Source organism: Sprattus sprattus (genome assembly GCF_963457725.1).
Source record: "Sprattus sprattus genome assembly, chromosome: 3".
In the NCBI taxonomy this organism is placed as follows: domain Eukaryota; kingdom Metazoa; phylum Chordata; class Actinopteri; order Clupeiformes; family Clupeidae; genus Sprattus; species Sprattus sprattus.
In genome coordinates this window covers 15,786,222-15,810,865 of record NC_137922.1, presented here as the reverse complement: position 1 = coordinate 15,810,865, position 24,644 = coordinate 15,786,222, and the positions used below count along the sequence as shown (strand labels likewise).

Genomic DNA, 24,644 nt, shown 5'->3' with positions numbered 1-24,644 from the left:
GACAAAATTGATGATACAGAGTTAATCAGGTAGTTTGGTCTTCAAAATCCTGTACTCTCTCTCTTTCTCTCTCTCACACACACACACAGACACTCACACAAACACACACACACACACACACACACACACACACACACACCTGTCCTATCCTGATTAAAGAACAGCAGCCTGCCCCACTACCTAATCCAGCCCCACACTAAACTGAAAACCAATCACACTCTTGTCACTGGTAGCCTACCCCCTCCCCTCTCTTCTGCCGGCATCTCTGTCAATCACACTTCTCTTCCTCCTGTTATTCTGACTTCCATTCTCATCTCACTTCCACTCCTGTCTCAAATCACAGAGCAACATCACCACTGACAAGTGAGAAACATTACTGTACAGGCAGGGCCACAGTATCAAGGTGATTGTTTGCTGACTGACGATACCGACTGACAAATTATTAAATGAAATTATTGATGCTAAATCAGCTATCTACAACAACTGCCTATGTTCTTAATACCAAAAATACCTGTTTACCACCTGCAGTTTGAACCAAGTAAAAGGAGGTGTTGAATACATGCCAGAGAGAGAGAACGTGACAGCGGTTTGCCTTTGTTGGCGATTTGTGCCTGCGCGCGCTGCAGTGCTTTTGCGCTTAAACCTGAGATGTGACACGCGGGCAGCGGTGCCACCGCTTGCATTGATTCAATTTAATTTGTGCACCTCTGTCACCGAGTGCCAATGACGGATTTACCAGTAGCCGGCCTATTTAAATTACTTTTAAATCATAAAAGCAGCGAAACGGGCGCGGAGGGAGAGAGGTTGCTTTAGAATATGCGGAAAGCACTTGGCTGCCGGCGTTGATTTCCCTTGAGCAAATTAGCTCTATATCACCGCCGACGACAGGCAGTAATCTGGGTGATAGGACACGAAGGGGAGAGGGGCGTGTTCCTCGCAGGTGTCACCGCTCCAATCTTCTCGGGTCAGACGTAACAAAAACCTCCACATTTTCTGCGCTCGGTTGATTCATTCAATCTGCCGTGGATTTGTATTTCCTTGTTAGGCAATTTTGTTAGGTATAGAAAGTAGATCGCAATTTAGTTGGTTGGGCTACCAGCATGTCCCATGCCTTATTCTGGTGTGCCAATATTAACACTTTCGATGTTGATGGGATTTGTAGGGTATACTGTAAACAAATGTTTCAGACTTGCATCCTGCACATTGATTAAATATATTTGATCTATTTTGTTATTGTCAATTGTCAATTCAAACTGCGGTTGGGTTAAATGGATATATTTTCAAGCGATAGGCCTAAAAACGAATTTATTTCACTAGACCACGTTTTCAGTATAAGTATCTTCATATGTATCTTGTGTATATAGGAAACATTTAATTTGATGAATATAGCTACCCTCAGTAGATCACTAAAACTGTTACTTTCTTGCTACTGTCTAGTGGACTTCTCTGATGGTTTTAAAATGTATGTAAAGCCTACAACCCATTGCTAAGGAAACTGTAGCCGCTTTTCCCATTGTCTCACTGGATGAGTTATTCTGCAGGTTGATATAATTTTCCAGGTTAAACGACTAAAATTATCAAAAATCCACTTCTATATCATTTTTACAACGCTTTTGTAGCCTATACACTTAAGTGAATTTGATGGTAAATAATGTTAAATAGCCTAATAATCACTGAAAATAAATAGAACGAGAAAAATAAGAAATAGGGCCGATATCTGGCCTCCACAATATAGGCCTATAGTATCTCTATGGTTTAATTTTATTTTACCTGATATTATTTATTTATCTTTAATGTTGTGTTCATATTTTTAGGGATAGTATCGCTGTAAAGATTTCAATAATACGTCCTGGCGCCTCCATACACACACACACACACACACACACACACACACACACACACACACAACACTTGCAGATGACCTCGCAGTATTTTTTTCTCTTTTTTTTTTTAATGGACACATCGTGGAGCAACCAGAAGAAGAAAAGCTCATACCAATGAGGGATGCTGTAAACAGAGTAAATAAATACAGGTGGTTACTGAACAATTACCAAATGATGTGAAAAGGATATACAGGTAGACCACTCTTAGACAATGCACATTTATGAGACATGGAATGTGTTGCACGAAATATTACCGTTACCTCATCATATGTTGTCCTCAGATATAATATGGCTTGTTTCACGGAGGGTCCAAAACCGTAAAGCCCACAAAGCCTTCGATATGTATAGGGTACATCATGATTCTAAATCACATCTACCTAATGCACAATTTTACGGCCTGTGTATAATTCCAGATCGTTAAATTTCATTACCTTGATGATTCTACTTTTAAAATAAGCAAGTCGTTAAGATTATACATATTGAAAGATATATAGTTTGATAACAATACACATTCCATTTTACAGATTAAAGACATTTACTGGACAATATCGCACGTAGGCCATTCATATTACTTCTACTACCTCTAATAATAATAATAATAATAATAATAATAATAATAATAGATAATATCCTGCTATTATTAATATTGTTGTTGTTATTATTATTAGAGTTGGTAGTAGTAGTAGTAGTAGTAACAGCAGTAGGAGCAGCAGCAGCAGTAGTAGAAGTAAGATATATTGATTGAAAGAAAAAAAATGGATGAAATGATATCTGTCTTTAAACCATGACAAACTTCAGAATAAACGGGAAGGCCCGGATCTACTTGGGTGTCCATCTACTTTTGTCTACTGGTATCCACGTTGCATTTTGCGCATATTGTAACTACAATTATGCCTCATCACTTGATGATTGTGTGCACTGGCACAAAAGTTAATTTTGGTGTTCATTGCCATGATAGATACAATTCAACCAGCAAGACGATTATGCCTTCAAACAACCAATCGTCAAAACTTTTTTAGCCTCAAAGGACCATAACTGTTTTTGTCAAATGAGCAGGGTTGTGGTGATATATATGCCTATGACAGATGCAGTCCTGTTGTCCTTCTGTTTTCAGCTAAAATAAATCAGAAACGCTTTGGTTGCGCAGGACACGCTGACGCGTGCGCTCTGGATATCATGAGAGCACTGGACAAATGAGAGCGTAATTAGTTAATTAGAAAACTGTCAAGTGATCCAACTCCCGCGGGACAACCGAATGAGCCAATCAGAGCCCAGATGAACCTTGGGGTGGGATTCCAAGGACAAGACCGGAGGTGTGGACAACTGCGTTAGTGAGACAAGTTACACTGCGTGTCAGGTGAAACCGAAGATTATCCCACAACTGCGGAACCACCGCAGATAAGAGCAACAAAGCTGTCGACTAAGAAGCAAGGCGTTGATTCAAGTTTTGGACATTGTTATTTTTCCTTGGTCGTTTATATTCAAACGCAAACGGTTAACATGCGTAGTACTTAATGCTATTAGATAGTTTACCTTGTTTATGTAGTTGCTCTTATATTCATTGTGAACATGGCATCAAAACCTAAAATATATTGAACATATAACTTCTCAAATCAGGATATAATGAGGTTAGAACAATCGGCCTTCTTCAGAAACCATGCATATCAGCAATTCAATGATACAAAGCGAGATTATTTAATGCCTCTGAAGAATGATCAGTGAGAAACGTTATTTTGCTCGGCTACTCTAAACAGCTGCATCCTGCAACCGCAACGGAAGTTAGAAGTGTCATTCGCGCAAGATTTGCCAGACTATATCTCCAGCCAAGCGCAAAGATGGAAAGATCCAAGAACTTTCGGATTGATGCCTTGCTGGCAGACGAAACTCACCGTTCCAATCGGGATCTCTCTCCAGGACTGAGCAACGACAGCCCAGCAGGGAGCCCCGTGTCCTGCCGGCGCGCCGACACACCATCTCCCAGGGGAACACCCGGTTTAATTCAGCTTCAAACCGGGATCATTCCCAAACCGGGTTTACTGAATCTCTCGCATACAGGACTCACTTCACTGGCCCACGGGGCAATACCTGGCATGTACCCCACTCCCATGTATCCCATATCAGCTCTGGGAGGACAACATCCTGCCTTTGCATACTCTGGGTTCACGCAACTAGCCCAGCCATACCCAGATCACCTAAAAGCAGCAACGATGGCGGGTTCTTTCCCACTTGAGCACTGGATACGGGCGGGGATCATGGTGCCGCGCCTTCCTGAGTTTGCCAGTAAGTTTGTTTTAATGCAACTATTTCCACTGAAAAACGATTGTGTTCGTATGAAGATGTACACAAACACTAGCCACGTAGGCCCTATTGTCTGTTCTGGACACCGTGCCGCGCCTTCCTGGCTTGGCTGTTTGTTTTATTACTTTCAAGTTAAAACGAAGTGTCATTATCATTAAGACTGTATTCATATGCAGGTGAACACACACACACACACACACACACACACACACACACACACACACGAGCCACGGCGTGGCCTTTCTCTTTGAAGTTTGAAGCAGCACTTTACGCAAACATAATGACAGATCTGATACTGTACTGATAAAACGCTGTGAGATAACCTGACCTGGTTGACGAGGGAAAACATATTTTACTTTAATTGCAAAAAAAATCAAGAACAATCTATCCACGCGGTTTGTTGAATGCGTAATACTTGTTAGATAATTAGTCAAATCTAGTTTGGCGTTCAGGAAGACCAATTAATCTATCTAAAGGGCTGGGACATTTTTATCTCAGAGTAAAGGTGTATTTGATCACTTTACAACCACTTCCAAAGCATTGAAGCTAACCGCTGGAAATTGCTGTAAAGACACTTATTGTTCCTGATCCAAAGGTGAGGTAAAGGTGCGCACACAGACACACATACACACACACAAAAGGGGAGCTGAAAACCACATGGTTAATATTTAAGCAAATATTCCTAACATTTATAATTGCATTTTAATCATTTATTAAACTGAAATAATGTTTACACTGCGACAGAGAGGAAGGGGAGTCGAGCGGGAAATATTTAAGTGTTTATCTTCTATTTAATTTATGAGCTGTGCAACCCAGCATATGCTTCCCCATAGTTGGAGTCTAATTATAACCTCTTACAGATTAAATAAGTAATATATTATATTACTAATTTAAAGTGACGTTATAGCGCAAAATGCAAATTAAGTTAAAAAACAATACATTTTCCAATCCCAAATAACGACCAAAGTGCATGATTTGTGACTGGTTTCTTGTAGGCGTGCTTAGGCTACTTATTTTAGCCTACAGGCCTACTTTGAGGTACGACAGACTTAAAGGTAATAAGTCTTTCCTTATTCCTTTTTGGTCATAGGCTACCTTTTGCCCTCGAAACAAGAACCCTTGATTTCTACACGGCACAAATAGTTTTTCGAATGTAGTTTTGACCGATAGTAACATAGTTGTTCTTCTCTAATACAAGATTTAGAGATAACAATATTTATTTTAGTCTAGGCGTATTTATTTCTCCATAAACGTCAAATGAGTTAAAAGACGTCTTTGTGTGGGGTGAAACTACACAAACACCTTAAACATTCTGTAGTTCATCAATAAAATCCCAAAAGCGTTCATCGAATTTTCATTAAGTTAATGGCGTGCTCTGGCGTTTTACGGCCTTACAGCTCCGCTTCTTGTGTCCTCACGTCAACAATAAAGCCAAGTAAAGCTATTACCGTTAATGATAGCGGGCAAATTCGGGTGTGTGTGTGAGAGAGATTGTGTGTGTGTGTGTGTGTGTGTGTGTGAGAAAGAGAGGCTCATCCTCTATTAAATAGATGCCTCAAAGTCCTTGGCATTTTATAAAAGACACAAAAATCTAATAAAAATTTAGACATGAATAGCATGTCCCCTTATGAATGGTCTTAAACTTTTATTCCCAAGTGCATTAACAGCTCCTTTTCCCGCTCATCAAAGGCATCATAACCGTTTAGTAAATGTCTCCTGTTAGATAAATGTTCAGGGCCACTGAATAAAAAAAACAGAACACTTTTACATCCCATGAAAGATAGGCCTCGTTCTCCAAAAGCTTTGTTGTACTCAAGTCATCAAATGAGACAGAGAGAGAGAGACCATGATTTAGAACTCTCTCTCTGTGACAGCACAATGATGCATCCTTATTCTGCCTTTGCTGTTTTGATGGAAGGTCTGTTTGAAATCCAAAGCTACAGAAATTATCTCATGATTTTGAGTATTTATGCACTTGCTTACTCACTGCTTTTAACGTATCCCTCTCCTTCCCACAGCGTCCCCACAGTCGGGGCTGATGGGTAAATGCCGTCGGCCGCGGACAGCCTTCACGAGTCAACAGCTCCTGGAGCTGGAGAACCAGTTCAAACTCAACAAGTACCTCTCCAGGCCCAAACGCTTCGAGGTGGCCACATCTCTCATGCTCACTGAGACACAGGTGAGGATGAACCCATGTCTGTGGTGTGTGTGGGGGGGGGAGAGAGAGAGAGAGAGAGGGAGCTTATTACACTGTGCATAACAGTGACTTCTTGTTGCAGTAACTACAATGTCCCCTGCTTCATGTGGGCTTAATAACATGTATGACTAAATTAATACAAATGTGTATGTATTTATGTATGTTTTAATATATATAAAGCCTATATATATATGAATATAATATAAAAATAACATATAATTACACTAGTACTAATAATGCGTTTAAATGTACGTTTGTGTGTGTGTGTTTGGCCAGGTAAAGATCTGGTTCCAGAACCGGCGGATGAAATGGAAGCGCAGCCGCAAGGCCAAAGAGCAAGCGGCCCAATTGGAGGTAGAGCGCCAGCGCGGAGGCGGGACCAAGACGGCCAATGAGAAGGGGGGAGGGGATGGAAGGAGGGGGAGAATTGTGGACCACAATGACTTCGATGAAGAAGAAGGGGAGGAAGAAGACGAAGAAGAAGATGAAGATGAGGATAGAGAACGGCATCACCATGGCTACACGGTTGACATGGCGACCATGGCACAACCTGCAGACTTCCTGCAAAATGGCGTGGAGGTCAGCTACCAATCGCACAGCCCGTTCTCTGATGATGACATGGACGGGATGGAAGTGCCAGACCGAAAGATTGGAGCTGGGTTGTGATTGGACACGGAAGACTGTCAGTGTTATTTGAGCCAATGGGAGAGGTTCACCAGTTGACTGAAGGGCCTGCTTGATGTTTGATGGATGGAGCCTGGAGGCTTTCTGATCCCCTAGGAATAAACAATTGGTCATAGTTGACCACCTCTCACCAGACCAAATATGAGACTGCCTACACAGACACACACAAACAGTAAAAAGCTTAAAATAGTGACAAGTGTCTCATGGTGACTTGTGGTGCACACTATATTTGGTGTCAGCACCAAGACAAATTCACATTCGTACACAATTTTGAAACGGTGAACAATAAAATGCCCAAGACATAACCCAAATCATACACTCACTTCAATTTACACACCAAAATCTATTTTTCTCTCTCTCTCAGATACAGATACAAACACATTCTCTCTGCCCCTAAATATATCGTTCTGTCTCTCTCTCACACACATACACACCAAACACACACACACACACACAATCTTGCATGCAAATTGTAAATGGAACTTAGATTAGGGACATCTTCAGCTTATTTTCTTTTATATATGTTAATAAATACGTTTTACAAATGCCACATATTTCTGCACAGATCCCCAATGTATGTATTTTTTAGCATGCCAAAAAAGACATTTTATGTGTATGTAAAAAGGTGCTCAGTGAAGACTGTGAATGTCTTTTGACTTGAATTTGTTGACAAACATGTCTCTCTGTTGCATTTGAGATATCATGACTAGAACTACAGTTATGCCCTTAAACACACTGATGTAACTTAACTGTGTTTGAACTGAAATTGAGGGGTTGTGTGCAAGTTTCCTGTGACACAAAAATGTGCAATGAAGGTATGTGTTTTTTTCTGTCATTGTGGTCACTGTAACTGTAATTTATTGGCATTGAAAAAGGATTTAAAGGGACAAAAACAGGTATATTTAACTGCAACTGCTCTGTGTCAATGTACAGAATAAAAAAGAAATTAAAAAAAAGATAGAGGACTGTCCTCTTCTAAACACAACATATGTAATTTTGGACTGACAGTAACAGGCAGCCTGAGCAATCAGAAGTTAACAAACATGAAACTTTATCATTAGGGGGTTGTTAATGAAATATGTAATATGAGCTGCACATGCTTATGGAGGTGCGAGGGTGTTAGTTTCCACTCAATAGATATTAATAGAAACTAGAAAATGCATTTCCTGAAGGAAATACCAGTGCATGAAATGCAAAGGTTAAGAAAGGAAGAAGAAAAGAAAGAAGAGTGAAAGAAGGAAAGAAGAAAGGAAAGAAGAGTGGAAGAAGGAAAGACAAAAGGAAAGAAGAGTGAAGAAAGGAGAGAAGAGTGGAAGAAGGAAAGAAGAAAGGAAAGAAGAGTGAAAGAAGGAAGAAGAAAAGAAAGAAGAGTGAAGAAAGGAAAGAAGAATGGAAGAAGGAAAGAAGAAAAGAAAGAAGAGTGAAATAATGAAAGAAGAAAGTAAAGAAGAGTGAAGGAAGGAAAGAAGAGTGGAAGAAGGAAATAAGAAAAGAAAGAATAGTGAAAGAAGGAAAGAATAAAGGAAAGAAGAGTGTAAGAAGGAAAGAAGAGTGAAGAAAGGAAAGAAAAGTGGAAAAAGGAAAGAAGAGTGGATGAAAAGAAAGGCAAGAAGAGTGGAAGAAGGAAAGAAAAATGGAAGAAGAAAATAAGAAAGGAAAGAAGAGTGGAAGAAGGAAAGAAGAGTGAACAAGAGTGGTTCTGGATGAAGAGATAAAGAGAGAGTGAAAATATTGAAAAAAGGAGATAAAAATGGAGTGAAGAAGAGAGATTGAGTGTGAGAGAAAGTTGACTGAGAGAGAAAGATGGAGAGATGGAGAGAAAAAAAAAATAGAGAATGGATGGTGTCTTAATGTTCCTAGTTACAGTTAAATTGAGAGGGACAGAGAGAGAAGAGGTTCCTTTGATTTGGCACAGGTGTCAGTAAAGCACAGGTGCAAGCCAGTTTAAAGACCCTATTATGATGTCATAATGGCCCAATGTAAGTCAATGGGAGAAATTTATATTCGTTTTTCTTTAATATCTTAAAAAGTATAAAGTTTAGAAAAGTGAAAAATACATAGCATAAGTGTCGTTTACAAGACCTACGCAACAAAGTTTGAATGAAGTTTCTACGTTAAGCGGTTCGGGCTGAATTAATCGCAGAAAAAGGTAACAAGAATAAGAATAAGAAGAAGAAGAAGAAGAAGAAGAAGAAGAAGAAGCCTAGGAATAACAATACAGGGCATTTCATGCACTGTAATTAAGTGATGTTTACATGGTTACAGGGATGAACATAGACCTTTGTAGTTAATGCATCAGTTTCTCAACTTCTTACACCGGGAATCAAATCAATTTTTTTGTCGTACAGGCCACACACAAAATAATTGACAGGGATGTTTATCTTTGTGCAAGTTTAATTGGTGAATATGAAGTTGCTGACAGCATGGACTGGAGAGTCCAAGAGGTATTTCTCTATCAGATATATTAATTTTTGGGGGGATTATAGAGTGTAAATCCACCTAGTTTTATGAATTTAGCAGCCTTCAAAAAGCATGAGCTACAGTCAGATTTGAACCATTCATTGAGAATCCTATGGAAAGAAACCAGAGAATCAAGATCAATCTTTCGTTGTCAGTTTTCATAAACAATAGGGTCCTTGATTATAAACGGATATTCTCCTCACGTCCTCTAGCTCGGTGTGTGCGCTCATAAAACGTCAGGTACTTGTACACAGTCCTGGCTCAGTGAATGAGAAACAAACTAAGTGGCTCGGACAAGCAATACAATGAACAATGTTGCTTTAGGAGCACTACAGGGAGGGGTGTATTTGATGGCTGAGTTCAAATATCAAATCATTTTTCACCAGGATTGAGGACTAATACAGGTTTTATTTAATAGAGGAAGAGAGGTACACATTCAGACATTCCTTGACAATTTGGTCTAATTGCATGCAGTTCTGGCTGGCAACTATTTTTGTTGATGGAAAATGCAAAATAATGATTAATTTGACCATTTTGCTTCAAGCTTCCTGCTTCCAACAGAATCAAAAAGACAAAAAGTTTTCTCAGCGTTTCTCCTCAAGGTTCTTAGCAAAAATTGTTCTTGGCAAAAGCTGATCTTTAAAGTAGAGAGACCTTTAGATTAGGGGGAAAATGAGGACAATGAGGGCGTAAAAAAGGTGTTTATAAATCCTGTAAAAAGGCTGGCCTGGCCAAAACTTAACATGCAATATCCCTTAATGGAAGATTTCCCAAGTGCAGTTTTTTCCCCCATCTTTTCCCTCCTCCCTCCTCGTCCACACTGCTGTTCCCCTCCCCTCCCTCACCTTGTTTTCTCCTCCTGGCTGACAAACCAATGCTGATTAACATGCAAAGAGAGGAGGCGGCCGACACAAGGCGTTGTATTAAAAACCAGGCGGAGGATTCTTATTTATGTGCCGCGGCTTTCAAATATGAATTACTAAGGCGGGTTTACTGATAGTCAAATAATTAAGCTAATGAAGAGGAAGTAAAGCAATCAAGCACTGATGGTGATGTCACCGAACCCATTTCATTTGTGTTACAGGGACGGAGGTGGAGGGAAAAAATAGATATATAAATAAAATAATAAAAGACACAGAAATGATGAGTGTCTGACCAAAACAGGGTGTTTTTATTAGCAGTGCGTGTAAGGGCAGTGATTAAGCACGCGGTGGTCTGGGGACCGTGGCACAGCTCGGCACAACAACGTGTTTATATAGTGATTAAATGCATTTTTAACTGGGTGAGGGAAGGCGGCTGGGGCCTTGTGAAAGCCAAGCGGGCGCCCTTGTCACTGGAGAGATGATGTGGACAGGGAGAAACGCCTGTACAGAGACTCCAAGCCAGTTGCATTCCAATTACTGGGCCTTTGAGTAGCTCACAGGCTCCACTGGTGAGGCACACTGCATGAGCAGGACAACTTTCTTTTAACTCTAAGGAAATCATCCCATAGATGCATTCACCATGCATTGTAAATACACTTGTATAAAAAAAAGCATTTTTATATTGCATGCAGGAAACTACTGCCTCTACATTTATATGCTCTGAGTATGGTACTTTCTATTATGTTGTTCTTGTGTCTATTGCACATGTGTCAGGTTGCTTTGAGTGTTGTTTCACTGGTTCTTAATGCTTCTTCTTAACATACCGTTGCTGGGTTTGTAATGAGTTCCGCTAGTTCCCTCTGGATTAATTTAAATAGATGTCAAGACCATATAAGAACATACATTTAAGTGTAGGAGGAGGTAATGATATGACACTGAGAACAAGAACTATGCAGAAAAAGCTTAACTGAATTCAGTTCACCAGGGTGACAACCTCACCTACTCTTTATTTCTTCAAATGTGGCGCATGCCTTTAAACTAAGGTTGGAGAGAGGGTATGCCTATCTAATATAAATAGATAATAATGCATGTGATAATATTTAACACAGGTCAGGTGGCATTGATTACATTTGTATAGCTGAGTGGTCCTTCGGGGATTCTGTGGTGAATTGGTCTTGCTATATGGAGAGGCACGTCCATTTAGCATCTGTTCAGTCAGATGGCTTATGCAATAACAGGCTGTTGGATATTTATTTATTCTCCGTGCTGGTGTTCCTAATTTAGCTAATGTACAATAAGAATGATACAAATATGTTTGAATGACAAATTGTCTAGCCACTCCGGCTGACAGTCATCAGTCTGGGATGAACATTACTGAACGAGGTTTGCATGCACGAGTGTCATGGCCAATGGTGTTTGCATAAGTAGGCCAATATTGCAAGTACCAACCAGTGCTGTTATTTTGTTCAGTGAAAGGTGAAGCAGAGGACAAGGGTAGTGGAAGTAGGAGGGTGGTAAGAAGATACACTTGTCTCTTAAGAAAGTTCTAAATCTTTCCAATTAACACCTTTAAAGAGCTAGGAATGAATACTTCAGGGCCATTTACACTAACACAGATTATCAACATAGCCTCACATTTGCAGACCTGTGTACAAGAAAGGGTCTTATTCCTTTCAAGCAAATCAGCTCATGAAGAGCATTTTACTTACAGGAGGCCTGGCTTATAAAAGACTCAAGCAGACCAAAACATGATAATGAAGAAAAAGCATCAGATTTACCCCCTATAAACTTCAATGCAGGTTTAACACCACATCAGTTTAATTAAAACTTTTGGGGAGAATTTTATGAAATGGCTACTTACCTGATTTGACAGAACTGCTGACTGCCCGCTCACTTTTCACGCCAGTAGCTTAATGCAGCGGACATACGTCATATAACCTGAGTATTTAAAACATTGTGTTCAGTTGTTCATTACAATGACAGCTGTCATTTGGCTCCAGAATTAACTCCCGCTAAGAAGTGGTGTCACCCAATGAAAGAGGAAGTCTTCCATGAGAAAATAACACAAAGCTTGTTTGAAAGTTAGGCACGTCTTAATAAACACGTTTATTTCATTTCGCCGGTGTATAAATCAGGAACAATAACTTGAGCGACATGACCCTGTAAAATATTTATACCCTGTAGTTTAATCAATCAGCAAAATGTCGGACTCATTACGGGAATATGAACAGATTGTGTGATCTTTTAAAGTAATCACCCTTATTGGTTTGGATTTCCCCAGGCCTTGTCATGTCACTTAAGCTAATGGCCAGGTAAGAGAATGAGGGACAGGTTCCATAAATTCACATCTGTCCGACTTTAACCGCTGTTCAAATGCAGGAAAAAAGGCCAAGTTTTGGCTATAAAGTTTATTGAGCCGGGTGGGCCTTCCACTTAAAATATGTCTGTGTTTGAACAGGCATGCAGCCGGCTTACGAGCACGAGATCTATCATTCAGAAACGCCTTGACGGACCCCATAATCTCACTGCAACCACTCGGAGGTAGAGGAGTAATTATGACTGGCTAAGTGTCAGCATACCGGTAATTCTGTTTGTTTTTCCTGCAGTAATAAATTATGTCCCCTTTTCTAAATTCCACACGCAGGGCGATGGTGGTCATTTCATTAACAAAGGGTTGATGTTTGCCATGAGCATGGGTGCTGAGAAGGCTATTTGGAGGAATAAGTTAACTATTCTACAGACTTTGTCAAGCTGTCTTTGCCAGTAGCCGTCTTAATTGAGTGATTGACAGCTGTTCTGTCACATCTATAAATGTCTCATACAAGACTGTCTGTTATCAGGTCCTCAACACCCCCCGCGCCTGTGAGTCGATGTGGGTCAGCTAAATAAAATCATGTGTAGCAGGGCTGTAGTCTACGTGATACGCAGGTATACCACTTAAAACGTTCGTGGGTTTGCGTATATCCACTAAAACCTATGTCTCCACTAAAACCTAGGCCAGGGGGGAGCTGTGGCACCGACCCATCACAGACAGTATACCCACCACAGAAAACTAGACTACAGCACTGATGTGTAGCAATGACTCAGTCTCTTCAGTCAATTTGTATTAAGGTAACTTGAATGTTTAAGATGCTACGAGCCTGCCAAAAATAGCAGAAATCAGCATGGCTGGTCTAAGGTATTTTTTGGCTGCAACAATGCTAATCTGTTTTTGGCCTTACCCAAGCTGGTGGTTGTTCTGCTTGCACAGACATGTTCATATAGGTATCATGTGATTAATTTATCCATCATGGACTATTATTTAATCGCATCACTGGTGAAGATTGTTGATGTTCGAGCCAGCGTAAGGCCTACCTGGATATAAAAACCGGCAGGTATGAGGACGCTAGCAAATGTTGGCACGTGCTACAAATTTCCGCAGGGACAACGTTTGCACCTACAGGAAGCTACATGCCAATAAGTCCTTTATGTGAGGGTTGTCAAGCCCCAGCCTTTTATCACTTGGAAACAGGCTATTCCCTGTATTTATGCTTAAACATTTTAACACGGCAACCAACCCCTTAACAAATAACTCTTCTGAAAAGTAAACATACCTACTACTTTGTTTCCCACATAAATAGAATATTTTAGAGACAAAAAGATAAACTTACAATGCCATTTTCTCACCACACAATGGCAACCTAAAGGTACCGGCGCCATCTGGTGTCAAGTTGAAGTGAAGAAGCATCCTGCTTCCCAATCCAGCCATTTACTGCACTTGTTGAGAATTCTTGTTATTAAATCAGTGCAAATACATTGTCATGCATATTCATATGCTGTTACGTTAACAACACAAAAGCTAAATGATAAACGAACGAAGTCTTGACGAACCTTATATTTTACAACGACACGGTCGGGTTCACAAGCACAGACAGACGGTGGATGCCCACGGGACACGACTTTATGTCGCTCTCATTGGGATAGAATGGAGGCGACTTGTCGGCTGCCGACAACGGCTGAGGAAAAAGTCGGCTCTCCTGGCTGCTAAAAGTTGGGGATTTTTTAACTCTATGCAAATGAAGGCGACTTGCTGCCTGCTGAGAGCCAATCAGTTCGGCGTGTGTGTGATTTGGAAGTCAACGTAGCTCATAGGGGCGGGAGTAAACAAAAAATTTGAAACAAGATGGCGGACATCGGGACTCATTTACCGTGACATATTTTATGTGAATAAAGGTTATCTACACGACTTGTATACGTCTAATTGACTCGGTTTGTTGTTTATATGCTACACGAATACTGTGAGGTCAAACTGAATATTGTAGAGCTTAAATTAAGCTCTCAACATTTAGTTAGCTTGTCGCTAATACTATGAGCGAAACCCCATTGAAAACACATTGTAGCATTGTAGCTAGCTAGCTGCTAAATATGTTACATACGTTTTCGTGATTGAACTGGCTGATATGGTTTAGATAGAATATGTACACAAATTATAAATTAAAGTAATCAGCACAAAATCTTAACTGAACTCTGAACTATTACTGAACTATTACTGCTAGCTTGCCGCTACAACTTTAACCGAAACCCCCATTGGAATACATAGTGGCTAGCTAGCTGGCTGCTAATAAGTTTCATATAACATTACATTGATTGTTGTTTACTTTGCATATGAGCAGATTTTGGGGCAAATGACCCACTCCAATATTAGCGATCTCAGTCACTACGTGGAGTTTGAGTTTTTAATTATGTATTTTAATGATGACTTTAATGTATTTTAATGATGACTTTATTGGCAGCACAAAATAGGCGGTTATAACCTCGGCTACAACACGTACGGTGTTGGGTGGGTGCTTCCAAATCCACGAGCGCTCAAAAGCTATCCCTTTTTTCTGACCACGCCCCCCAGCCGACTTTTCGCCTACCGACTAAACGCAAGACATATCTACCGTGGGCACCCAGCGAGAGGCGGGCATTTTGGAATCACAAACTTCCCGGCATGCAGCATGCTAGATGAAGTTCGTCTGATAAATCTTTCGCATCGCATCCACGTGTTCCCACATTACTGTCTAACTTCCAAGGAAGCTTCATCCAGCTCCAACATACGCCATGGCTTGCTCTGAACTAGGTACTTAAATCTTTTATGTTTGGCAAACACTTTAAGTGTATCCGGAATATTGCTGTTAGATGCAGTGCACTTTTAAATTATGATCTGATGTGGAATCGTACTGTTATGTTTATTTAGCTCTTGTATCAAAAGTAATGCATGGTAACATAGACAGTCAACCTCTAAGCATAACTTAAAGCAACACGTCAACAAGTTGTTAGCGAACTTTCGTACCTGCATATTAATTGTGTCGTCTAAATGGATTGTTTTATTCTTAGTTTTTGTAAGTTATGCTCTGAAAATGGCGGATAAGCCTAAAGTGTAAACAGTAGCTGCGCTCTGCACTGATTTGGGCCGATGAACATTTCTGTGTAACCTTTGTAAACATTAGCTAGTAAAGTTATTTTAAGGCCACTGACAGTTGTCCCAAAACCTTTCGCAGCAATTATGAAACATGCAGTCATTCATCCGTTGCTAACTTCAGGCTTCCCCGACCTAATTTGTTCTCACAGCGTTGCTCAGTGTGTCCGATAAAACTGGCTTGTTGGACTTCGCCAAACGTCTGGTTTCGGTGGGCCTGTCCTTGGTTGCATCAGGTGGCACGGCCAAAGCTTTGCGTGATGCTGGACTTCATGTCAGGTAAGCTCTTCTGCCGCCTGCAAGGTTTCTCGTGAAATTTCATTTTTAGATCCTGTATACATTAACAAAAGCGACACCCATTCTATATGTGCTCTATAAATCAACAAATCACAGCTTTAACATTTGATTTCTTAATGTTATGTCTTCAACTGACTTATTTTTCTCTAAAGGGATGTATCAGAATTGACGGGCTTCCCCGAGATGCTGGGAGGAAGGGTTAAGACTCTTCACCCTGCAGTTCATGGGGGTATTCTAGCCAGACACACCCCCTCAGATAAAGCCGACATGAACAAACTAGGCTTCAGCCTTGTGAGGTGAGGGCCAAAACAGTAACATTGTCAACGTTTTCCCCTTCATATTATCTCCCTATTCTGTCTTTGTTCCTGTTGCTGTAGTTAAATGTGTCAGGGTCCTGTATCAAATTGTATATCTTGGCCTCTTGAATGAGTGGTTGTTCATGTGACTCACTTTCAAAGGACCAGCCGAGTCTAATCAAATCACTGTGTAATTCAGATACTGCTGCTGTGATCGCGTGACCCCCACACTGTGGCTTCTGATTGGCTGTAGTCATGGGGCTTGTCAAATTTAAGTGTTTACTTGTGGATGCTGCAGTTGTTCTATAATTCATCCCACCTGAGGAAAATGTGACACAAAGTGTCCATTAGTGCTATAGTTCAGGAATATAAAACGCTAGCAATGTTACTGGTGTAATTTGTGGAGAGAAGTTGCTGATTTTGTCACACTCAAGTGAAATTTGACATGACTCACATAAAAAAATGCTTACAATGAAAACAGGATACCTGAATGACATGTGTTGACCTGTTTTCTTTATGTTCGGTCAGAGTGGTGGTGTGTAATCTCTACCCCTTTGTGAAGACTGTCTCAGCACCTGATGTTACTGTTGAAGCTGCTGTAGAGCAAATTGATATTGGTGAGTGTCTCTCTTAGCTCAGGATGTGTGCAAGAAACATTGAATTAGGATGAAGTGGTGGCTGTAATTGTCTTCCTCGCCATTGTTCTCACCAAAGGTGGAGTCACTCTTCTCCGAGCAGCGGCCAAGAACCATGCCAGAGTCACTATTGTCTGTGACCCAGCCGATTATGACCTGGTTGCTACGGAGATGGAGGGCTCAGATACTAAAGATACAGCCTTGGGGACTCGCAAAACTCTGGCTTTGAAGGTAACTGTGGCAAACTTTGTCCTGTCCTTTTAAGAGCTGTCTTCTGAGCTATGACAGAGTGTTATTTTTTTTCATAAACACTTGAGCTGCTACAGACACTCACCTGTGCATTGCAAGATAAGAAAGATGCTAACGGGGCTGCACACAACTCCTTTAATGCCCAGTCAAAACCACCAATGCCATTTGGGCTTCAAAGGTATTTCCACCAGGGCTGGGCCCCAGGTTGAGACATGTCAGTTAGTGAAACACCCACCTGATTGTGCAATAACACTTCTCAGGTTCTATACTATTGAGTTGTCAAATATCCCTTTAATCAGATCCGAGGCAGTGATCAGGCTACCTCAGACAATGACCATCTACCCTCTTTTGTGTCATGAAATCCTTGCTGTTCATCATATGTAGTGTAGTGAGCTCAGAGTTGATCAGGTTGGTTGCATATAGATTAAATTGGGTCAGAAAACACAGCTAATCTTCTTGGTGATAATGCGAACAGCAGTGTCTGTGGTGTTGAGATAGTGGGGTGTGTCTGCTAAGAGGGGCCAGCTACAAAGACTATAGTCTTTCTTGGTTATCAGTGTGCTGTTGGGTAACATTGTGTGTGTTGCTGATGTTGGGTTTGTTCTTGTGCTGTGGGAATCGAAGTCTAGCCTGAGGACCTATAAGTGTGTGTATTTGTGTGCGTTTGCATGTCTGTGCGCGCAGGTCATGCTGTGGTTCAAGCTGTGGTTCATTGAGTTTGCCTTCTCCCAGCCCTCGCTTGGCCTCCAGTTCATCTCAGCCCAGCGTCTTCGACCTCGTGTAGAAGGTCGTTCGAGTTCATGAGTGGGCGGGGGACACAAGGTTAAATGGCTACTTTGTATTTACGTGCCGAAACAGCCCCACAATAAAACCCTTTGTGCACTGGACTAGCATGCCATCCCGACCACTGAGGTTTCATATTATAAGCCAGGCCTCCCCATCACAGACCACTTGAGCTCTGCAGTGGTTTTGCACCCAAATGCAACAGATAAATATATCAGACCACACTGGGAAAGAGAAGGAAATGTCAAGCATTACTGTGACCTGCAAATAAATCTCACTCACAGGTGGACTTGTTTACCCATCTCATCAGGCTTTACTACGCATATTTTGCTGTTCCTTCTCCTAATAAACGAGGTCAAAGAGTTTGACTATATTAGTCACTTAGAAATATCAGTTGCATTTTTTTTTTTAATTTTTTTTTTTTTTTATCTAATCATAAAGAGGACTTTTATTAAAGTAATACAATTTTAACCTGCTGGGGCTGTTGTACCAAAAGGTCTCCACTTACCTGCCTTCCTTTTCACACAGGCCTTCACACACACGGCACAGTACGATGACGCCATCGCCGACTACTTCCGGCGGGAGTACAGCCGGGGTGTGTCCCAGCTGCCCCTGCGCTACGGCATGAATCCCCACCAGGCCCCCGCCCAGCTGTACACGCTGCGCCCCTCTCTGCCTATGACAGGTACGCCAGCACGCCGGTCTGCCCCTGACGGGTACCCAGCACCTTTGTCTGCCCGTCATGCCCATAGTTTAAAGCGGGAGTGGGAAGCCTGATCAACAAATGACTATTGTTTCTACAGTCATTTGACTGAACCAACACTGCCCTCATTTGAGTAATCAGGTCTTCTCTCTGTCTGTCTCTCTCTCGCTCTCATATTGTCTCTCTCTGTTTCTCTCTCTCGCTCTCATATTATCTCTCTAGTGGTGAATGGCTCACCAGGCTTCATTAATTTGTGTGATGCCCTCAATGCCTGGCAGCTGGTGAAAGAGCTGAAGAATGCTCTGGGCATACCAGCGGCTGCCTCCTTCAAGCACGTGAGCCCAGCAGGTAATGACAAAATACTCACCCGTATGACAAACTAAACACCCTAACCCAGCTGGTGAATCACACTCATACAGTCATACTGACACACACTTACACAGAGAATCTCAGACTAGAAGGACATACTCTTCAAAACCTAAAATCTCCTGCACACTAACTACCATAGATGGAGAAGCATGCATACATACACACACACACACCCTTTGTGACTGTCATCTACCTTTTTGTGTAGGTGCTGCTGTGGGCGTGGCTCTGACAGAGGAGGAGGCGAAGGTGTGTATGGTGAACGACATGTTGCAGGACCTCACGCCACTAGCCACCGCTTACGCCCGCGCCAGAGGTCAGAAGTGACTTCACTGTCGTCTCTTCTTAAACTGCCTCAAAGACTTGCATCTATCTCCTCATCTGTTCTGTTCTGTCAACTTAGTGCACTGAGCTGAAGCTAGCGCTTATTTGTTCAGTTAAAACCATTAACTTGGTTATGGTGGATCAAGCTGGAACTTTCTCCCATCTTTGAACAACACCATGGTTTTCTCCTTTTCTTCATATGTGGACTGTGTAAGCTGTAGCATTTTTATGTAACCAGATGCTAGATCTGAATTGACACACAGGTGTGTGTGTGTGTGTGTGTGTGTGTGTGTGTGTGTGTATGTATGTGTCTGTCTGTCTCAGGTGAAATAAATATGGCTAAGTATTTGAAAATTTATCTGAGTGTCTTTCTGTCCTGCACTCCTCAGGCTCTGACAGGATGTCATCTTTTGGAGATTTCGTCGCCCTCTCGGACATCTGCGATGTCCCTACCGCCAGAATCATCTCTAGAGAGGTGTGTGTGTGTGTGTGTGTGTGTGTGTGTGTGTGTGTGGGGTATCTGTGTGTTGGACAGTGAGATGTTCCTATGACTATAACATGTTGAACCATTTGCTTGTTTGCCTGTCTTTGCCTCAGGTGTCTGATGGAATCGTTGCTCCAGGCTACGAAGAGGAGGCTCTCCGGATTCTCTCCAAGAAGAAGAATGGCAACTACTGTGTGCTCCAGGTAAAAGGCAAAACCAAGAGGTTTAAGGACAGGGGCCTGACTTGTCACTCAGCAGTTTGGAACTAAAGTGAAACTCAAATAAAGAACTGATTTTGTGGTCTTTCTCTTCCTTTCTGTTTAGATGGACCCATCCTATGAGCCCGATGAAGCTGAGGTCAGGGTTCTCTTTGGCCTTCATCTGAAGCAGAAGAGAAATGGGGCTAACGTGGACAAGGAGCTCTTCACCAATGTTGTTTCCAAGGGCAAGGTATGGGATTGTAAACAAACAGCATAAAAAATTCAAGCATGCATTCAAGATCCCATATGTCTCTTGAAATCCCTTTCTTCTGAGTGCTTACTTCATCCCTTTACCTTGGGTAGTTGTCAGAGAGGGCTGTGCGTGATCTCATTGTGGCGAGCATTGCTGTGAAGTACACCCAGTCAAACTCTGTGTGCTATGCCAAGGATGGACAGGTGAGGCTTTTTATATGAATCAACTTCCTTGTGCAAACTTGTGCTTTATATGTACTGTATGTCATATGCATCAACTGTGGTGTGCCACATACATCTCAGTTGGCTTTTGCTTTTATATAGGACCTGGTCAGAAATATTTCCCAGTTTTTCCCTCTTGAAGCAGTTCATTTTGTATTTAATTTTATGTGTGTGTTTTTGTGTGCTTTTATTAGGTGATTGGCATCGGGGCTGGTCAGCAGTCTCGTATCCACTGCACACGTCTGGCTGGGGACAAGGCTGACAACTGGTGGCTGAGGCACCACCCTTGCGTGCTCAACATGAAGTTCCGCAGCGGTGTCAAACGTGCAGAGATGGCGAACGCCATCGACCAGTACGTCAGCGGGACCATCGGAGAGGTAAGCATCATTACCCTTAGCGGGACGTAGTAGCTCTCAGTAACTGTGAACACAGTTTGGGCTACAGTGTAGTGTTTTTATTTATATATATATATATATATATATATATATATAGAAATTATTATATTTTTATTTAAAGTCCCAAATTCATTCTAGTTTACTTTTAATGATGATAAAAAAGTTGTAAAATAAAAATTTAACAAGCAAACCTAAAACAAGAAGTTCTCTCTTTGTTTGATTTTTTTTAATATGCTGCTATAAGGCCAGTCATCTGTGTTTTCGCCTGTCCCGATTTCGCTTTGCTACACTACTCCTTCTTTGAAGACGAGATTCATGCCCTCCTTTTCTTGTCATAAATAATGATCCTTCTTGCTGCATATATCTATAACATCATATCAGCCCCTTATGTATAACACATGGTCCTCCACTATATCTATTCACGGTTGCCAGCTGTGATTATTATTACCTCCAGCAAGGAGGTTATGCGATCGGGTCCGTTAATTTATTTATTTGTCCGTCTGTTTGTCTGTCTGTCTGTCTGTGGACAGGATTTCTCAGAAACTACTGGGCGGATCTTTCTGAAATTTCACAAGAGGTGGATCTTGGTCCTAGGACATCCCCATTAAAATTTCAGGATGATCCGGATCTTTCTTTTCACACCGAAAGTGACATTTCTCGAAAACCAATCACCGGATTTTAATGAAATTTACAATGAATGCAGACTTTGGGCTATTGTTCAGATGAACGTTTTAGATCTTGCTTTACTATCAACGTCAACCCTTGCTGGAGGTCAGAAATCTCTGATTGCTCTTGTTATATTTTGTTTTACATCGATCCGTCTAAAAACCGGCTAAACTTTTGTTTATTTGCACATCTATGATTGCTAAGCAAGCCAGCTTGACAGTTTTGACTTGATGAAAATAACATCGATTCATAATTTTGTATTGAAATGTGACCGTGTTGTAAAGTTGATATATGACTGGTATTGGATTTGATCATGTGGATATTATTTATTTCCGAGCAGTTTTTTCTACGTGTTAGTCTATTTACTAATTCTAATAAGTAAAGAAAACTTAATAACGGTTAATATATCCATATTATATATAAAGATAATATACATTGATTATGATACTAGTACTAATAACGTAAACGTATTCTATTTAGGAAAAGCATTTAGGGCAGGGGTACTCAATTAGAAACCCAAAAGGTCCACTCACCAAATTTACTTTCAGTCCAGGGTCCGGAACGGTGGTCAAAATACAGAAACAAAACTCAAACAAAAACGTTCAAACTATGCACATAAAAGGTCATGTGATCTGGCCTTATTAGTGTGAAAGGTTACACCTTTTTGTGCGACCAGTTCTTTAAAACTTGGGCATAAAAGGTGTGAGGAGAAGGCGGTGGCACCGATGTAAGTGTTTATTAGTGAGTGTGCTACTGTATTTGTTTTTCACCATATTCATGGTTGAAAAGGCAGACTCACAACAGTATGTTGAGGTATACACGCTCTTGTTGTGTGGCTGATCTAACTATTACACTGCATGTTGCTTGGTATGATTGCAGTTGGTTTATTTTTCTGGCCCATACCTCAGAGTTCTGAGGGTAAAAAGTGTTCATGCTTTGTTTCATAGTGAGGTTTCACTTTACCGCTTTTGACATGGGCATCCATCTCGTTGCAGATTAAACATATTGGTTTTGTGCTCACAACAGGCAGTCCACTCTGTCTTAAATGCGGGATCGCTTTTTATCGGGTTTAGAGCACGCCATGATTTTTGTTTGCCAAGAAAAAGATACTGCTCACAAATTGATCTGCCCGCGTTGTTGCCATTGACACACAAAACCTGCGTGACCCACAGAGCCTGTGGCCAACATTGAGTGACTGAGTTGTCATAATGATGTTGTTATTACAGCTCCTGATTGGACCTTTGGATTGGACCCGGAATATAGAAACCAAATCGAGTAGGAACAAAAATATATAGCACGAAATCACGCACCAATGAAAACCTGCTCGGATCATGATTAAATTAGAATGTTGATTTAGGCTTTGGTCCCAATTGTTGGTGTATCAGACACACATGAGAGCCACCAATGGGTAGTAAAAGAATCAAATCACACACTATGTACACCTCCTGCTATAGTTTTACTTTGGAAGGGGAAAAGTGGGAAAATGGGTGATCTTGTTTGCTGATCACCAATGTTTACTCAAGGGTTTGTGTCACAATCTTACTATTTCAGTTTTGGGATTGTGCCCCTAGTTTTTGAGATCACATGTGCGTTTACTTGCCCCACTCTCCACTACTATTGCTACTACTTCTACTACTTCTTCTTAGTATGTACTAGAGTCACTCCCAAACGTTACTTCTTGAGACCACTAAAACATATCTGTTGGTATGGAATAAACTTGTATGTGTTTGTGTGTTAGGGCCCGGACCTAGACGCATGGAAGGCCATGTTTGAGGAGGTTCCAGAGCAGATGTCGGAGATGGAACGCAAGAACTGGAACAGCTCCCTGCAGGCGGTGGCCCTGAGCTCTGATGCCTTCTTCCCCTTCAGGGACAATGTGGACCGGGCCAAACGGGTACAGACTACAGCATAGTTTGCCTTTAATACAGTACCTCTGTATCTATTCTTTTCAATCACATTATCACTCTACCTGCCTGTCTGTTACTATCACCTGTCTTTAGCTAATGATTTTAAATGGTTTGCAAGCTCTTGTATACTTATTAGTTTTATAGTATAGGCTTTTCCTGTCATTTCATGATGCTTTGACTTAGTCTTAATGTCTAAAATCATCTCTCTCCTTTGCCCCTCCTTCCTCCAGAGTGGTGTTGAATACATCGCTGCTCCTTCTGGCTCCAATGCTGACGAGGTGGTCATCAATGCATGCAACGAGCTTGGCATCACACTGGTGCACACCAACCTCCGCCTCTTCCACCACTAACCCCTTACACACCAAACAATTTCAGACCTCCCCCCCTCCCTCTAACATCTTTAAACTTAGGTCTTCACAAGTTACTGAGCTCACCTCTGACTTAAAGCTGAAAGATGTCTGAAGCATTAAATAGTTGTTCCCCATTGACACTATTATCATTGTTAGAATTCGTAGTGTAGATGGAAAACACACACTTCTATGCATTCCAGCTAAGTTTATTTTTTAAAATGTCTAGCATCACTACCAAGTATAACCTCATAGGTCAAGGCCCCTCAAGGATCAATAAATTGTTGATTTCTGACTACTTTTTGGTGGACATCTGTTTGCTTGAAACTCTTGATGGTTTGCAGCTTTTTAAATTAAGTGGTTTGTCAACTTTGAATAGGAATTACTCGGTTACAAAATAATCTTCACTTGTAAGACAACAAAACACGGAGACATGATATTTGAGGTTCTTTGACCATTTTTATCCAAAAAAGGGAAATTAGACAGTAGTGAAGACTTTTGGCACAGACAGTACAAAAATCTAACTTTACATCCCAGTCCTGGCATTTTATCCAAACACTTAAAAAGAACAGGAAAAGGGATAAATTAAAGCAATACAAACAAAGTTACAAAAAAACAACAAATCAATTGTTATCAGTAAGTGTCATAGTCATTAGAAAACACAGTGCTGCTCCCATTTTTTACAATGGAGGG

At 41.1% G+C, this 24,644-nt stretch overlaps 2 protein-coding genes across 2 annotated transcripts; both read left to right on the top strand.

The window, feature by feature from the left end:
* Positions 1-3,718: 3,718 nt before the first annotated feature.
* mnx2b (motor neuron and pancreas homeobox 2b) lies at positions 3,719-7,044 on the top strand (the record flags this gene model as incomplete). Its single annotated transcript, XM_080835286.1, has 3 exons — positions 3,719-4,163; positions 6,200-6,360; positions 6,655-7,044. The coding sequence occupies 3 exons, from the start codon at positions 3,719-3,721 to the stop codon at positions 7,042-7,044; spliced, it is 996 nt and encodes a 331-aa protein (XP_080691412.1).
* An 8,342-nt stretch (positions 7,045-15,386) lies between these two features.
* On the top strand, positions 15,387-23,954 carry atic (5-aminoimidazole-4-carboxamide ribonucleotide formyltransferase/IMP cyclohydrolase; the record flags this gene model as incomplete). The annotated part of the gene is made up of 15 exons (XM_080833820.1): positions 15,387-15,486; positions 15,978-16,104; positions 16,275-16,418; positions 16,947-17,035; positions 17,133-17,284; positions 18,614-18,770; positions 19,011-19,136; positions 19,363-19,470; positions 19,868-19,953; positions 20,076-20,165; positions 20,287-20,412; positions 20,526-20,618; positions 20,831-21,013; positions 23,436-23,591; positions 23,835-23,954. Exons 1-15 carry the CDS (start codon positions 15,468-15,470, stop codon positions 23,952-23,954), a joined length of 1,776 nt encoding a protein of 591 aa, XP_080689946.1. The 5' UTR covers positions 15,387-15,467.
* Positions 23,955-24,644: the final 690 nt, after the last annotated feature.